The following is a 15,541-nucleotide window of genomic DNA, read 5'->3' as shown; positions in this document are numbered from 1 at the left end:
GAGATGATCACTTCCCACAGAAACCTCCATCCACTGCCACGGATATTCCAGTTGTAAAGGTATTTCCGGGCGCGGCAAGGAAGAGTACAGCAGAGTTTAACTCGGTCGCTGCTCCCCATCGAGCCATTGGAACTCTGCTCATCAAATAAGATGTGATGACAGTATCCTTTGAATAAGCCTCAGTCATTGGGGTTGTCATAAATCTGCAGTGATTCAGTTAGAATCAGGGATCGCTTTCGCGACGGGAGGACTTTTTACCCTGGGGATATGGCATTGACCTGAATACCCTTGCTTGACCATTCATTACTGAAAGCCTTGGTCATTTGGATAATTGCACCCTTGGACGTAGAGTAGATGCTGGTGTTTTTGTTTGCTTGGAATGCAGTGACTGAGGCAATGTTGATAACCTTTCCAGGTCGATTCAGAGACAGGAGTCTACGGCCAAACTCTTGGCATGAGATATAGAAAGACTTGACGTTGATATCGAGGATCTAGAACCGGTTAGCTTAAAGGATATTGGCAAAGAAACTGATCAAAGCTTTTACCAAGTTGAGCTCCTCGTCAGTTGCGTCCTCGCACGCATTGCGACGCATCACACCTGCGCTATTGACCAGAATGTCTGGAACGATTCCAGCAGCCCAGATGCTTGAGAAACAGCTGCGTAGCTCTTCTGCGTTTCCAAGATCACAATAAAAGGGCTGGAAGGTGCTACCTGCATCACTGACGGCCTGGGCGAGACTGGCGGAGTTGGGATCATTTGGAAGTTCGATCGAGACGATAGAAGCACCGGCCTTGGCCAGTGCGATCGCCATTGCTGATCCAAGTCCCCCGGTGGCACCGGTGAGGATGGCAAACTTGCCGTTCAGCGAAAACACCTCCTGGATATAGTTGGAAGTCATATTGGATTTGACGAAAAGGGGTTGATAAGGTGGAAGGTGAGTATGGTTCCCAGCGCGTATCGTTGCTTATGACTAGAGCATACAAGGTCGAGATGGCATTGCATATTCGGTTGCTACCAAAGCTAGAAATAAGTCGAGAGACCTCGCCGTTTAGAGGTCTATCCCCGCATCGGCGAATCGGATTTTCTGGGGTCCCCACGTCAGCGTCCGGGATTTCTGGCCACTGAAGCCGAGGGGACTTGTGCTGACTTGCAAGTCTTAAGGTTAGTATATAGACCCTGGAGGAACTCGGGTTATTGAACACATCCCAATTATCATCGTGGTAGTTTCTGCATCTTCGTCGGTAACTTTACAGTCAACCCATCTTCTATACTGCATTTCTGAAAAACTACAATGGCGCCCAAGCTTGAGCTATGCTGTACCATGAGAGGATATATGTCGAATGAGAACAGTGTTACTCTCAGTGAAATAAAGAACGGTCCTTCGCGAATCGTTGTTCCCATAACCCACGGCTTTGTGAAAGGTCCTGAAGTACAGGCCGACGTTTTGCCTGGCAGTGGAGATTGGATCCTGGTATGGGACTCCTGCAATTACTTCCTTCACGAGTCTGGTCTTAACCACATTTGTACAGCTTGACCCCTCGACAAACGTTTGCCACCTCAACGTCAGAATTCAAGCTCGCACTCCCGATGGACACGGCTTGTATGTTCACTACAATGGCATTCTAAAGATAAATGAAGCGGGTAGCAAGGTTCTGTCATGGGCGCCTGACGCCAAGTCTACCAACTATGGAGACCAGGAGTGGTTCTCGGGTCCAATTGTTGAGACGAGTGATCCGAAGCTCAAATGGATGGAGACTTCTTTGTTTGTTGGACAGGGTCGTTTTGTCGTCGAAGGAAAAGAGGAAGCTGTGGAGTATGAGATTTATAAGGTTACCAACTGATTAAAATGGATTGAACGCGGGTGGCTGTGCTTATCAATAGGCTTCCGCTTTCTTTGAAGCTGTTGTGTTTCACGTTACCAATTATTACTTGAAATAATTCTCATCTGGTACTATATTTTACTGTTCATTATTCCAGTAGAAAGGTCTGCAGATCCGCACTTGAAGTTTGTGATTAATAGGCAGTGTGATATTAAGAAAAGGAATTGCGACCCATAAAACGAGAAGTCTGTTGGAACAACTCCAGTAAAAATACATTGAAAGCCCTGCCATAGCGAAATCAAGAGCGACATAGCACAGCCTTTCCAGAGATTTGAGAATACAAAATACCTGAAGCGATGGAAATACCCTTGAGATGGTGGCAGATCGGTACATTTGGAGCTCTGTGAACTCGGAATCTATAGCTAGGAAATCTATGATTCGGCTATAAATGTATACACCGGTCAAGGGTTAGAAGTCTGAATTCGTTGCACTTCCCGCAGTTTCTCCTCTTTTTCCCTGGTTTGCCCCAAGCTCGACGGCCCATAAGTTTGTTCGGTCTGGGAAATGACATATTCCTTCCAGTGAGAGTCATCGCCTGTCATGCTCATGACACCCAAATCATTCCATACTCCCTGTACAGTTGCTTCCAACTTGTTCAGGAATCCACGGAAGCCATCCACTCCTCCCCCAGAATTATAACTTTCAAACACTCCATTCAGCGCCCACCTCGGACCCAAGCTGGACATCATGATCTGATCTAGATCCTTGACAGAAACGACCTTCTGCTCCACAAGATAACAGGCTTCTCTGAGAACCGCAAATGCCAACCTGTTGCCCACGAAACCACAGATTTCCTTCTTGATGACGACTGGGCAATGCCGGGGGCTAACTTGACGGAAGTAGGTGCACGCAAAGTCAACCTCATCCTGGTTCGTGTTGGGGCTCGGTACTATTTCCAGCAACGGCATGATGTGTGGTGGGTTGAATGGATGTACGACAAGCAGACGGGATTTATCTTGCATGTCTGCAGTCTGTTCCGATGTGGGAATTCCAGACGTGCTGCTCCAGAAATGCGCGTAGGGCGGAGCAATACTCTCAACTTGAGCCCATAGAGACTTTTTGAATGATACGTTCTCCGGTCCTTGTTCTTGGATGATAGTTGCCTCCGAACAGGCGGTCTCTATAGTCGTGTGGATCTTGATGCGCCCAGAGGATATGAGTGACTCCACTGAAGTGCCTGGGCAGACTGATTCAAGAAATGCAGGGAGATGCGCCAAGATGTGTTGTTCAATATCCGAGCGCACATCAAACAAATGAATGGTGGAATTAGGATCTCGCAAGTGTAAGGCGGCCATCGAGATGCCGATGGTGCCCAGACCAATAAGAGTAACTTGATTTTGATTCGCCGACATTTTGAATTTGGTAGTTTAGCAGTGCTGTAAATTCTCAAAAGCGAAAACTTGAGACAATAGTGCTTTAAGAACGGAAGTTAGCATGATGATTGGGTCGGGAATTCAGTCGGGAATCGAAAACGCCGACTTGACGTTCCGTTAAAAAGGGTATATCACGGAATAAGCCGAACAGACGAAACAAAGTGGTGGATTTTAATCTCGGTCTCTTTTCTAGCCTTTATTTTCGATGCCATACCCCGGACCCCAGACCCCGGGTGACGCTAGGGAGCCTTTTAAAGGGCCACGGACACCAATATTTTCAGATCCTGAATTTGGATGTCTTTCTTAAACACCATACTTGAGGAATCTTATAATTTTACATCTAAAACATGGAACACGCAAAGAAATTGTTTCCCCGTGGCTTGCCCACGTTAGAGGAATTAAAAACCTTCAATGCAGGCAAAGATGTGCCCCCAGAGACCGCTTGGATTTGGGGAAAGGATGATGAAGTGCGACTTTCCGTGATTCAAATGGAAGCCCCTTGAAAGGACTAACTAGTTCTTTCTGCCTAGCTCGGTCGTATCAACCTCCTGACCGCAGAAGTTACCAACGCTGCGAAAGACAACGAGATGATGGACGGCCAAGTCGTACCACTCAAGTCAGATATGTGTAATCCTCACTATCAAATAAATGCTAACATGTATTTGTAGCTGGTCTTTGCGCTATCCCGAGCATCCATCGTTTCATCGCACGGCTTTCGAGCATAAGATCGCCCCCCACCCGATTAGTCCTTGTATCTTTGATGATTTTTATGACATGAACACACAATCTGGCAGCCAGTGGGATGGCTTCAGACACTTCGGCCATCTGGGAATCCAGAAGCTATACAACAATCTCGATCCTCAGGAGGTCCAATCGGGTTAGCCCACCTTGCAATTGATTGCGGCGAGATGTTGAACTGTAGATCTAACATTGCCCTTCTCATCCAGGCACGCGATGTGGAATTCAAGCCATTGCTCAGCATGGAATAGCAACACGTGGAGTCTTGCTCGATCATTACGCATGGGCGAAGAAGCACGGGCGTCCATATGACCCTTTCAGCGGCTATGCCATTCCTGTCTCTGAGCTGGAGCAAGTTGCCAAAGAACAAGGAGTGAAGTTCCAGCCGGGTGATATCCTACTGGTACGCAGTGGCTACGTTTCCCGATACTACGAAATGCAAAAGGAGAATCCAGCCAAGCTCGAAGATCTCGCCCACAACCCGTCTTACGCGGGCGTCGAACAAAGCGAGGAAATGAAAACATTCTTGCATGACAAGTGAGTTAACTACATTGACCTTTTAACTTACTCCTGGGTTCTAATAAATCACTCAAGTTACTTTGCGGCTGTTGGTGGAGATGCTCCTGCATTTGAAGCTTGGCCCCGCAAGACAGAATGGTATCTTCATGAGTACCTCCTCAGCCTCTGGGGATGTTTGATTGGAGAGATGTTTGATCTTGAGGTACGTACTTCTCTCCAAATATCTTTGTCTATGAATTGATAACTGATCTTTAATATGACCAGGAATTGTCGAAAGCGTGCGAGAAAAGAAATAGGTGGACATTCTTCTTCACTAGTGCACCGTTTAATACTCCAGGTGAGAATAAATCTACAGAGCCAGAAGCTTGACGAGAATCAATTAACGCGGTTTCTAGGTGGCATTGCAAGCTTGGCCAACTCACTAGCAATTTTCTAAGATATTCTTAGACCGTTGGTCTGTCTCTTCTTGCTTCTTTGCTATATACAGAGTTGAGGACGCTTATAGTTCAGCATGAGGCGATAATGCTGCCAGGGAATGTTCTGGGATGTCAGACCTCAATAGCAGACCTAGTTTTTGGTCTTAGTTCTCTCCATATTTGAATGCATCGTCTGTCTATATTTCTTCGGCCTCCTTGCGTATCCTTGCACTATAGTGTCAGCTTTCCCCTGCGCTTTCAATAGTCTCATATTATCAGGAGATGAGAGAGAATAAGGATGAATGACTTCCTGGCCTAATGACTGAGACTTAACCTAGCTACGGCCTGGATTAGGGCTGACATCTAGGCACAGCTGTCTCAACAAGCAGTTATTGAAGTATGATGCTAAAGAGACACCCCCTTTGGCTAGAGAGACACCCCCCTCCACACGCCTTACCATGATAGGGAGGGCGTAGTAATTGTATTTCACTAATTTATACATCTCAGAGCTTAGTTGATTGTTAGTCACCTTGCATTATAGTATTCCAAAATTCCACCGGTCCCCGGGCGGGGGCGGGGGTGGGGGGATCCCACTTACGGCATCCCATCCTGTCGCCCGGTCTTAGGCTCACTCAATTTTGAGTGTTAGGATTGAAATACTAAGTTGAAGCAATTAGTGAAATACAATTACCACGCCTTACCTAATGCGGTTAGATAGGTAGAGGGGGGTGTCTTTCTAGCCAAAGGGGTGTCTCTTTAGCATCATACTTATTGAAATAGGGCCCTCTTTTTCAGGGTATCCATACTTGGGGGATGAATAGCGATGCATAAGGTAGTTCCAGGCAGCCTGCACAAGTGACCGCATGTGAGAAACAACTTTTACGTTCAAGTGAGGAATGTGATCTATCAACACAAGGCATAACTTAGATCCTATGAGCAAGACCCCGAGATCCCGAGAAACAAGGGGCAAATAGCGGACAAAGGGATAGGAATCAGACGCAAATAATGCCTTCCTTGGCGTAGATCGTTGCATTCTCATATTTGGGAAAGATTTGGAAATCTTAAATGCGAGGTCATGACTTCATCTCGTTCGTGATTCGACGTTTCGACCATATAAACGGGATCTTCGAGAGACTCATGCATCGCCGAGGTTCAACTTAACCCAATTTTAGGGCTGATTTAACCTTAATTGCGTAAAATGTGGTTAGCTGTAGCTCACGTTGCATGAACTACAGGTATTTAAGTTTAAACATAGCCGACTTGCTCTTGGGTGGGTAGCGCATCTCCGGATTGGATCTTCCAATGCGGGGAAAGCTAAGCTAGAAGCTCAGCAGTCTCTGGGGTATATAAGCGAGGTCGTATATTTTGTAGACTTTTTCTGGTCTAAGGAAACGCTACTGCAGCTAGTTAAGATCCTTGTTCGTGAAATATCTCTCAATTGTCCAAATACCCCGGAGAATAGCACAACAAAAATCGTAATGGGGCATCATACGGAGGTTCCTGGGCGCAAAATCTCGCTTTTCAACCTTGCAGTGAGTATTGATGACTTACCGCTGGACATAAGTACTAATTCCCGCAGGTTGTGCTCGCCCTGACGCTGGGCAGCCTGACATATGGGTATACCTTCAGCATCACATCCACCACCCTTGGGCAACCAGGATGGTACCTCTTCTTCGACCTCTCTTCGGAAGCTACTGGTCCTAAGTATTCATACACTCAAGCAATTACGGGCACCATGAACGGTCTTTTCTGTGCTGGTGGTTTTCTTGGGTCGATATTTATCGGATGGTCTTGTGATGCGATGGGGCGAAAGAACTCACTATGGATTGCTTCTCCTCTTGCAATACTGGGTGGCGCACTTCAAGCCGGTGCGGTGCACATCGGCATGTTCCTTATTGGGCGGTTCATAGGAGGGTTTGCCGTTGGTAGGTATTGCAAACCATTTCAATCCAATACCTTCACTAATTGTATGATCCTAGGTATTCTCATTGTGTTGATCCCTCTATTCCAGGCAGAAATCGCACCTCCAGCAGCACGTGGATTTCTAGTTTCTCAACATGGTAGGTTCTTTCTGAATAATGACCAGGAATTTTCTAACAAGTCTCAGGCGTTGTCCTCGTCCTGGGTTATTCTCTTGCCGCTTGGACCGGGTTTGCCTGTTTCTTCTCGACCAATCTCTCTTTTCAATGGCGATTCCCGCTTGCTGAGCAATGTCTTTGGCCTTTGCTTATGCTGATTCTGACTCCGTGGATTCCCGAATCTCCTCGCTGGTGTAAGTTCTGTGATCAGCCGCGATTGTACAAAATTCTGACCAAGCCACAGTGATTATGAATGATCGTATGGATGATGCCTGGTCAGTAATTATCAAACTGCACGGGGTTAGTCAAAATGACACTACCTCGGCCGCTGCCTCCTTCGCGCGGGAGGAATTTTATCAAATGAAGCAACAAGCCGTTGCCGACAAGGCTACGGCATCTGGTGAGAGCTTTGGTACTCTTTTCACGAAGCCCTCGTACCGGAAGAGAATTCTTTGTGCATTCTTCACAATGTTCGCGTCTGAATCTACCGGGATTCTGGTGGTGTACAGTGAGTTCCGCATCGCGCCACCTCTCTGCGATAGTTATTAATGTGCGAATGCAACAGATTACTCTGTTCTCCTCTACCAAGGTCTTGGGTTTGATAACAAGATATCTCTCTTGTTGTCTGCTCTATATGTTAGCGTGGCCTGCGCAGGAAATTACATTTCTTCGATTTTGGTTGACCGTGTGGGACGGGTCAAGCTGTTCCGTGAGTAACATCACATTGACTCCGGTACACAAAATTGCTAACAAATTCTTCCCTGTTCTTTCAGTGATTGGGTTTAGTGGCTGTTTGATTAGTTTGATCTTTGAGACAGTGATGGTCGCAAGATATACTGGGTCCACAAATAAGGCTGGCTTGAGAGCAGGCGTCTTCTTCCTCTTCATCTACATTTTCTTGTGAGTTCAATGAGTTATTTTCTTCAGACGGCTATAATTTACTGACAAATTACTTTTATTGTATAGCTATGGCTGTTGTGTCGACGCTACAACCTACGTCTACTGCAGCGAAATCTTTCCGAGTCACATTCGTGCCCGTGGAGTCGCGTTTTCCCTTTCTATTCTTTTCCTTACAGCCCTGGTATATCTGGAAGCTGCTCCAACCGCATTTGCCCATATTGGATGGAAGTACTACGTGGTATTCCTTGTCCTCACTTTGGTCAATATCTTCGTGGTTTGGCGGCTGTTCCCTGAGACAAAGGGACTCAGTCTGGAAGAGATCGGCGAGCTATTTGGCGATGACGTGGCTGTACAGCTAACGCAGCTTACAATGGAGGAGAGAGAGCTTTTGGACCAAAAGATCCTCTCGGAGAAGAGTATGGGAGATGAAATTCATATTGAGGTTAACACAGAGCGGTCGGAGGGAAACTAGAAGTGGTCGCATACCTCGGTACTTGAAAACCGGAAGATCAATTTGTGATTAAACCACACCTTTAGTAATGGGGGCACTGAGGTGAAAGCCAGTGGTTGTCGAATTGTGCTTGTTTCGATATTCTAGTGGAATCAATTGGTCGTTGCGTTATTTGATGAAGATCGACATTTTGAACCCCCTTGCCAGAGAAACAAAAAAAGTAAAAAAAAGAATAGTCAGTGCTTTATAAAATGCCAGAAAACATGGTTTGAAATCAAACTTTGGCAGAAAACAGAAGAGCATTGAGAAGTCTGGACAAGCTGAGGCCGCGAGTTTCTAAAGCACGAGCTTGCCGGATGATATCAGAAAACTCACCCTCGAAACAAAGCACAACAGATTAAAAGGGAGCTCATAGACATGCCATCTTAAGATAACGCTGCTAGTGCCAACTCATCTAAGTCAAGGCAACTGCAAGTCACTTAGAGATTCTAGCATATCGACCTTCCATGGAATATAAAGCTTTTACAAGAAGATCATGTTTCCCACTGGGCGATCTGCAAACTCGATAAAATCTATTGTCTATGAGAGTACTCAGGTACGTATGTTCTGCACGACATGAGCATTGGTAGTCAGATCGGCCCGAATATGGTAGTCGGCGACTTGCTAAAAAGCGAACATCCCCGCACTTTCTCCGGTTTCCCTTTTTTGTGATATATCACCACGTCTACAGAATCGCTTTGTTTCCAACCTATTCGCAAGAATTCCTATGGTTCTCATCATTGTTCCTTCACACCTATCTTATAAAATGTCCGGAAGGCTTAACGGCAAGGTTGCTATTGTCACTGGGGGCGCTCTTGGATTTGGCGAAGGCATTGTGATCAAATTCGTCCAGGAGGGCGCATTAGTTGTTATTGTCGATCTGCATAAAGAGAATGGAGAGCGAGTTCTCGCATCACAGCCCCGGGGAACGGCCATATTTGTTCAGGGCGATGTGTCCTCCGAACAAGATTGGGAAAAGGTGCGCGACACGACACTTTCTCGGTTTGGGAAGATCGACATTGTGGTGAACAACGCAGGGATTGTTAACAGCGCGATTGTATGTATGGCCTACAATTTACATAGAATTTTACTAACGCATGAGCAGTCATCTCTCGAACTTACTGAAAAAGAATTTGATCGTCTTTGCAGAGTCAACATCAAAAGCCTTTACTTCAGTGCCAGAGTGATTGCTCCATGTATTCAGAAGCAAAGTACTGGTGGTGCTTTTATCAATATCTCTAGCATGAGTGCTCTTCGTCCTCGCCCGAATCTTGTATGGTACGCAGCTACCAAGGGCGCTGCCAGTGCGGTATGTTTGATCACTTGACAGGTGTTCACGATCTGTATTGGCTTGTGCTAATTTTCGGATCTTTTTGTTAATCCAGGCCACCAAGGGACTAGCAGCGGAGTTGGCCCAAGATAATATCAGATGCAATGCCATATGCCCCGTGGCTGGAGAGACTGCAATGTAAGTCTTTGCCTCCTTATCAATTGACAATCACTAATGATAATCCTGAACTTGACAGGATTCCATTGGTCCTTGGAAAGCCCGATACGCCCGAAAATCGCGCGAAGATATTGTCTGGTATTCCACTTGGGCGATTTGCAACACCTGCGGATATCGCGAATGCAGCATGCTTCCTTGCCAGCGACGAGGCTAATTTCATAACCGGGGTGGAGCTGCCAGTAGATGGTGGAAGAGCTTTGAATTAGTCGCAGAACATCTAAAGAAGCCATATGCATCCAAGTTCTCCCACTTTCAAGTCTTTAGGCTCAATTTTCGAGACGGCGTTCTATGATGACACCATGTTGACGATGTGTCTCTAGATCAAGATATAGAATTTATCGTCTTTTTACCTGCCGATCATAAACTTCTGACCTTTTTTCTGGTAAAAAGAAGAGCTCGGAGACTCGGTAACAAGAGATACCTACGGATGTGTTGCTCCCGTCTATTAAAAACTAACACTACGACGGACCAGGCTTTAGCAAGTCTAATCCAAAGCGTGTTCGTGACAGGTATACATGTATCCGCACGCAAGTGCTCCAGTTTCCTCTGGCAGCCTACATGTATTACCAACAAAGACAGATGTTGCACAATAGCTTCATAACAGTCAGAAGAGTGTATCCATTGCCATCAATAATATATCTCTAGCGTTCTGTGAGTATTTACTCTAGTCCGATATTTCTTTCAAAAGCCAGTCAATGCCATCCAGCAACTCTTGCGCAGCTTGTCCCGACGTTGATATCTCCGGGAAAATCCAGAAGGCATGCGGCAGTCCCTGATAGACATTTACCCTGACAGGAACGCTGTTTTGAGGTCTCGTTAGCGCAAAGCAGAATAAGTCATTTTGCAAGATAAAGCCTACCCATATTCCTCGAGTTTGTCCGCATATGCCAAACCCTCATCTCTCAACGGGTCCCGGCCACAAACCTGAATATATGCCGGTGGCAGATCCGTGAAATCCATAGCGAGGAGGGGAGAGACCGACATGTCCGCGGCATCGGGTGGGCTATACCATTCAAGAAACTGTACCATAGATTGCCGACACAGAATTGGGGTATCATGGTAGTAATTCATGCTCTCAAGCCCAAGATCGCGATAGTGAGGAGTGCTTTGGCACACAATAGGAATGCGAAGAAGTTGGCCACGGATAGTTACACCCCGAGCTTTTGCCTGATGGCATATGACTGCTGCCTTTATAAGAGTATTAGCCATTTCCAATATCTTTGTCACCGGTTGTAGTCAAAAATACCAAGTTTGCACCTGCACTTGTACCGCCAACAAGGATCTTGTTGACGTTGGCCTTGTGTGTAGCTTGATTGGCGAGAACCTGGTTCAAAAAGACAGATTAGTGTGAGACACCAAAGGATTGTCCACTTATTCAATACCCATTCCAATGTGGCCCATGCATCATTTAGAGCAGCAGGATATGGGTGCTCGGGTGCACTTTCTTGAATTAGCGTAGTCCCAAGGAGCAGACAGATAGACAGAATGCTTTCATACAGCCTGTAGTTTACGCCCACAACAACCATTCTAGTGCTCACACAAATGCCTCTGCAGGTTCGATCTTCGCCCTCGAGGTCTCCTAACGCCCAGCCTCCTCCATGAAAGCTGATCAGAGGTCAGTTTCCGCATTAATAGCGAGTGAAAACGGAGGAAAAGACTCACTATATCATAATAGGTAATCCTTCACTCGGGGGAAATGGTGTATAAATCCGTAGTTTTATTTCTACACCATCTTCCGAGGAAATAACCTGATCATTGACAACCAGACCCTTGGTAATCGGCACCGCCTTGTTTTGTCCACCCATTTTGACATTCAACATGATTTCACGTAAGCTTTTGACATTCCCAACTAGCGTCGGAACAGAAGCTTTGTTCTTGAAGTAAAACTGAGTGCTGTTAGCTCGCTTAAATGTGTCTCTAATCAGCGTGTTTGGACTCAGCTTGTTTGGGCTCCTACCTCCTCCCATTCGGGGTGCTCTTGTCCATATTCGTAACGACGGGCAAGCCATTGACCATTTTCGCTCGAGACTTTTCCTGGACTCATACTGAGCTGCGCTTCAAAAATAAAAATAAAAATAACTTCAAGTGTTACAGAAGACAAGGATAATAACCCACTGTCTTTTGCTATGTAAAAGAGGAGTCGGGTAAATCGAAGTTTAAAATCTGTGATTTATCAAGAAAGTGAAAAAAAAATAGGTCCACCGTATTGGAGTTATTGCTGACATCAATAAGGCCATTAACTCGGCAGCACCAAGTTTGCCGTTTTGGCCCCGGACCAGTGTGTTTTCTCTATACATTTGAACGGCACGGGATCCTCGACTATCCGAGACGGCGACTTGAATACCTCGGGGACTTTTCTCGTTCTCCACAGGGCCAAAGATTTGTGGCACGTGATTCATCGCTCTGATAGAATGATTTGCCCAAATGTAAAATTCTAGGCAAGGTGGAACGTTTTTCTATATCAATAGAGCAAGGCTGAAGTGCCCATTATCTATGAGTTTTGTGCATTTGCTTTCATGTCTGATAGATTACGTTGATTGCTATATTTCACCGTGCTCATTGAATAATAGAAGGCGCCATGGTTTGAGAATAGAATTGAATAAAAGTATCAACATGCTTCATGCTTCTAGTTTGTGATTTGTGAATCGGAATATTGAGCCTCAAGAGAGAAACTCGGTATACTCTACTTAAAAAAAGCCTGCACTGCATGTGAATGCAGGCTTGATGAGACAGGTTCTATATACTTTTGCGAAAAACTTTTAACTGTCCATCCATCCATTCCGAGCATGCATACCAAACTAGAGGAGCGAGGAGATGGTGGTTTCAAAGTCTTCCGGCTCGCGGCCCAGCAGTTCACGCAAGAGAGGAGATGCAGCACTAGCTTCTCCTAGGCGGAATGCTTCAAAAGCGCTTGCCCAGGCTGTGCCGTAGTCAACACCACGGTAGGTGAAGTTTGGGCCGACCTTAGGCTGCCTTCCAAACTCTTCATCGGAGACCTGGCGGATCGTCACCGGCTTCTTCACAAGCTTAACCAGGATATCGACCGTCTCTTGAAGAGTCAAGACCTTGGTACCAGAGAGAAGAACAGTTTTGTTGCGGAATTTGAACTCCTTTAGGTTCTCGGCGAAGCGTCTTAGGAGCTCGGCGGTGCCTTCTCCCAATTTCTCGCGTTTGACCCAGGCAATGCCAGGGCCAGACCCATTATGCGCAATCTCGATCTCATCAACTAGGTTGCGAGGATCAAAGAAGGCGGTGTAAAGGTTGTACGACTCGGAGTAAAGACCTTCGCGTATAACTGTGTATGCAAACCCGGGATGCTAGCGGACGCACTCTTCGAGATACTTCTCGGTCATCAAATAGGGCTGCATCACATAGGCCACTGATTTTTTGTTATCTTCGCGGCCGGCGAATCCTAGAGATCCGTAAAAGATGTATTTTACACCGGCACGGATAGCGAAGTCGATCGCAGTTCGGTGACGCTGCAGCGCTGATAGTTAGTGATAATTGATCACTGACTCAAAACACTTACCTCGGCACGGTGCTCCACTTCGACTGAAGCATACGAAATGAGGAACAATGTGTCGATATCTTCAAAAGCATGCTCCAGATTCGCGTTGAAGTCGTAATCAGCCTTTCGGACAGTTGCTCCGGCAGCTGCCGCAAAGTCTAAGTTGGCAGGGTTGCGAGCGATAAAGACGAGGTCTTTAGCAGGATGGCGAGGGAGAAGATGCTTGACAGTGCCACCGCCAATGCCTCCCGAGGCAGGAAAGACGCCGATTCTGTGACTGGCCATGGTGAATAGAGAAGATAAAGTGTAGTGAGTGAAAAGGATGAGGACCTGATTATAGTGAAAAAATTACCGATCTTTTAAGGCTGAATTTCAATTGTAAGTTCTCTTTGCGTTTGAAACTTCTGATCAGAGGGTTTTCATGATGAGAGAACTATGTAATTTGTCATCTAGCTATGACCTCAGAGACAGTGGATCTAAGGATCTCATGATAGAATGCGAACCACCATAGCGGAGACTTTATCAAGATGAATGCTTTCAAATATCTCCGAGGCCTGGGGAACGACCTGTGTTGGGCCGAGCCGTGGGCTAAACGAGACTTGGGGTTTGGGAGCCCAGGTCGAAGAACCGGAATGCCGTCTGGTCACGATTCGGCCCGAGGTGGGACATCTTTGTCTTCAGTAATCAGTCGCAGGATATACTTCAGTCCCTTTTAATTTAGAGAGAAGGCAATTAGAGAGATGACTGGCAATGTCGCCATTAAGCTGCTGGCTATTCTACCAACATTCTGTATGAAGGCTGTGTAGCTTTTAAGTGTGAATTAAGCTTCGGAATTAATCTCGACATCTGGCCGTAAATATAACTATAACTTTATTCTCGTTTGCTTAAAGATATCGCCGTTTCGAATGGTGATGGAGATTCTAAGCCATCGGTATGTACACTCGGAACTTGACTACCTCGGGGTCTGCTTCGGTTTCTTAAGCTACGTGAGATGCGTTAGTCTTTCTTTAGACCACCCGTGGACGCTGATGAGTATCATAGTGGCTATCTTGAATTTCAAGGTTGGGTTCTCCTTAGCCTAGTCACCCGTTTATATGTACCTCAATTTTCCTGTCAAACCTCACCCGGTTTGTTTGTATCTGAACTTGCTGAGGAAGGTAAGAGTGAAACCGAGGAAAGAACCGAGCCACGCCTAGGACAAGTCATTCTACGACATTCGACGTATTGCCAGTAGTCACATACTACAAACAGTAATGGAAAAATGTCATGGTGTTCGCCCGCCAGTTCTATCGGAGTGCTACGAGCTCACCTCTTGCGAAAGTCCGCTCAGCTGTACTTCCCTTAGTTCGTTTCTTCCTCTAATTATTAATTATTTATACAAATCATCGTCCTAGTACACGTTCTGATTTTGCACATCGTAAATAAGAGTGGAGACTGCAAAAGGAATGTCTATTCCGGCAAACACGAGGAAGCACCGGAGTGGAACCCCTATGGGGTCCGTCTATTTTGAGTATAGTCTATTTTGAGTATAGTCTATTTTGAGTATAGTCTATTTTGAGTATAGTCTATTTTGAGTATAGTCTATTTTGTGCTAGCCAAATTAGAGGGTGCTCACGTAAGGCTTAGTAAGGAATCACCTAGGACGCCTAAGCACTCACTGAGCACTCACTGAGCCGACATTGAGCACGACTGAGCAATCACTGAGCAATCACTGAGCGTAACTGAGCAATCACTAAGCATTAGTCATCGGTCACGTGATAGGACTGAGCGTGATCACTGAGCCTGAGCCCGTACTAACGTCTACTCAGTGATCCTGAGCATGAGCGCCCTTATAAAGCGGCGGCAGCCTAGATAGGAAAGGCCCCACCCGGCAGACTTTATCCTGTCTATATACTTGCATATACAAATTTTCATTTGTGCTTATTGTTTTCCTTTTCTACCCGGAGACCGCGAATCGTTCGTTGGAAGATATCGACCAATTCATTTACGAAAATCCATGTCTACTTATCAATAGCAGCGCTGAGACTACCTCTGCTAAGCGTCCCGATCGGTTTGCTGAGATCGAGCAGCATATGATCACATCTACCGAAACAGTAAAACAGAAGCCTGCCACATGGAGACAGTTGAGGGG

The 15,541-nt window shown here is 46.1% G+C and overlaps 8 protein-coding genes across 8 annotated transcripts; 4 read left to right on the top strand and 4 right to left on the bottom strand.

Moving 5' to 3' along the window:
- Positions 1–7: 7 nt before the first annotated feature.
- On the bottom strand, positions 8–899 carry PENARI_c015G06461 (SDR family NAD(P)-dependent oxidoreductase; the record flags this gene model as incomplete). Its single annotated transcript, XM_022633801.1, has 3 exons — positions 8–203; positions 259–491; positions 546–899. 3 exons carry the CDS (start codon positions 897–899, stop codon positions 8–10), a joined length of 783 nt encoding a protein of 260 aa, XP_022486350.1.
- A 393-nt stretch (positions 900–1,292) lies between these two features.
- On the top strand, positions 1,293–1,842 carry PENARI_c015G11623 (DUF3237 domain-containing protein; the record flags this gene model as incomplete). Its single annotated transcript, XM_022633917.1, has 2 exons — positions 1,293–1,472; positions 1,531–1,842. 2 exons carry the CDS (start codon positions 1,293–1,295, stop codon positions 1,840–1,842), a joined length of 492 nt encoding a protein of 163 aa, XP_022486285.1.
- A 440-nt stretch (positions 1,843–2,282) lies between these two features.
- PENARI_c015G00848 (uncharacterized protein) lies at positions 2,283–3,233 on the bottom strand (the record flags this gene model as incomplete). The annotated part of the gene is made up of 1 exon (XM_022633673.1): positions 2,283–3,233. The coding sequence occupies one exon, from the start codon at positions 3,231–3,233 to the stop codon at positions 2,283–2,285; it is 951 nt and encodes a 316-aa protein (XP_022486304.1).
- Positions 3,234–3,601: 368 nt separating this feature from the next.
- PENARI_c015G06019 (uncharacterized protein) lies at positions 3,602–4,947 on the top strand (the record flags this gene model as incomplete). The annotated part of the gene is made up of 7 exons (XM_022633789.1): positions 3,602–3,721; positions 3,785–3,870; positions 3,923–4,131; positions 4,202–4,529; positions 4,587–4,713; positions 4,776–4,848; positions 4,907–4,947. 7 exons carry the CDS (start codon positions 3,602–3,604, stop codon positions 4,945–4,947), a joined length of 984 nt encoding a protein of 327 aa, XP_022486402.1.
- A 1,458-nt stretch (positions 4,948–6,405) lies between these two features.
- On the top strand, positions 6,406–8,377 carry PENARI_c015G12242 (uncharacterized protein; the record flags this gene model as incomplete). The annotated part of the gene is made up of 8 exons (XM_022633930.1): positions 6,406–6,459; positions 6,507–6,852; positions 6,907–6,987; positions 7,035–7,199; positions 7,250–7,513; positions 7,571–7,714; positions 7,779–7,905; positions 7,972–8,377. The coding sequence occupies 8 exons, from the start codon at positions 6,406–6,408 to the stop codon at positions 8,375–8,377; spliced, it is 1,587 nt and encodes a 528-aa protein (XP_022486489.1).
- Positions 8,378–9,161: 784 nt separating this feature from the next.
- Positions 9,162–10,234, top strand: PENARI_c015G01047 (uncharacterized protein; the record flags this gene model as incomplete). Its single annotated transcript, XM_022633677.1, has 5 exons — positions 9,162–9,452; positions 9,501–9,704; positions 9,781–9,863; positions 9,922–10,081; positions 10,229–10,234. The coding sequence occupies 5 exons, from the start codon at positions 9,162–9,164 to the stop codon at positions 10,232–10,234; spliced, it is 744 nt and encodes a 247-aa protein (XP_022486284.1).
- A 332-nt stretch (positions 10,235–10,566) lies between these two features.
- Positions 10,567–11,946, bottom strand: PENARI_c015G08214 (alpha/beta hydrolase; the record flags this gene model as incomplete). Its single annotated transcript, XM_022633834.1, has 6 exons — positions 10,567–10,702; positions 10,762–11,090; positions 11,149–11,226; positions 11,285–11,507; positions 11,565–11,788; positions 11,860–11,946. The coding sequence occupies 6 exons, from the start codon at positions 11,944–11,946 to the stop codon at positions 10,567–10,569; spliced, it is 1,077 nt and encodes a 358-aa protein (XP_022486446.1).
- A 754-nt stretch (positions 11,947–12,700) lies between these two features.
- Positions 12,701–13,695, bottom strand: PENARI_c015G02702 (uncharacterized protein; the record flags this gene model as incomplete). Its single annotated transcript, XM_022633719.1, has 3 exons — positions 12,701–13,171; positions 13,229–13,381; positions 13,432–13,695. The coding sequence occupies 3 exons, from the start codon at positions 13,693–13,695 to the stop codon at positions 12,701–12,703; spliced, it is 888 nt and encodes a 295-aa protein (XP_022486330.1).
- Between the last annotated feature and the right edge of the window lie 1,846 nt (positions 13,696–15,541).

The sequence above is a fragment of the Penicillium arizonense genome (genome assembly GCF_001773325.1).
Source record: "Penicillium arizonense strain CBS 141311 chromosome Unknown PENARI_contig015, whole genome shotgun sequence".
NCBI lineage: Eukaryota > Fungi > Ascomycota > Eurotiomycetes > Eurotiales > Aspergillaceae > Penicillium > Penicillium arizonense.
The sequence above is the reverse complement of the archived record's forward strand: the minus strand, read 5'-3'. Positions and strand labels throughout refer to the sequence as shown.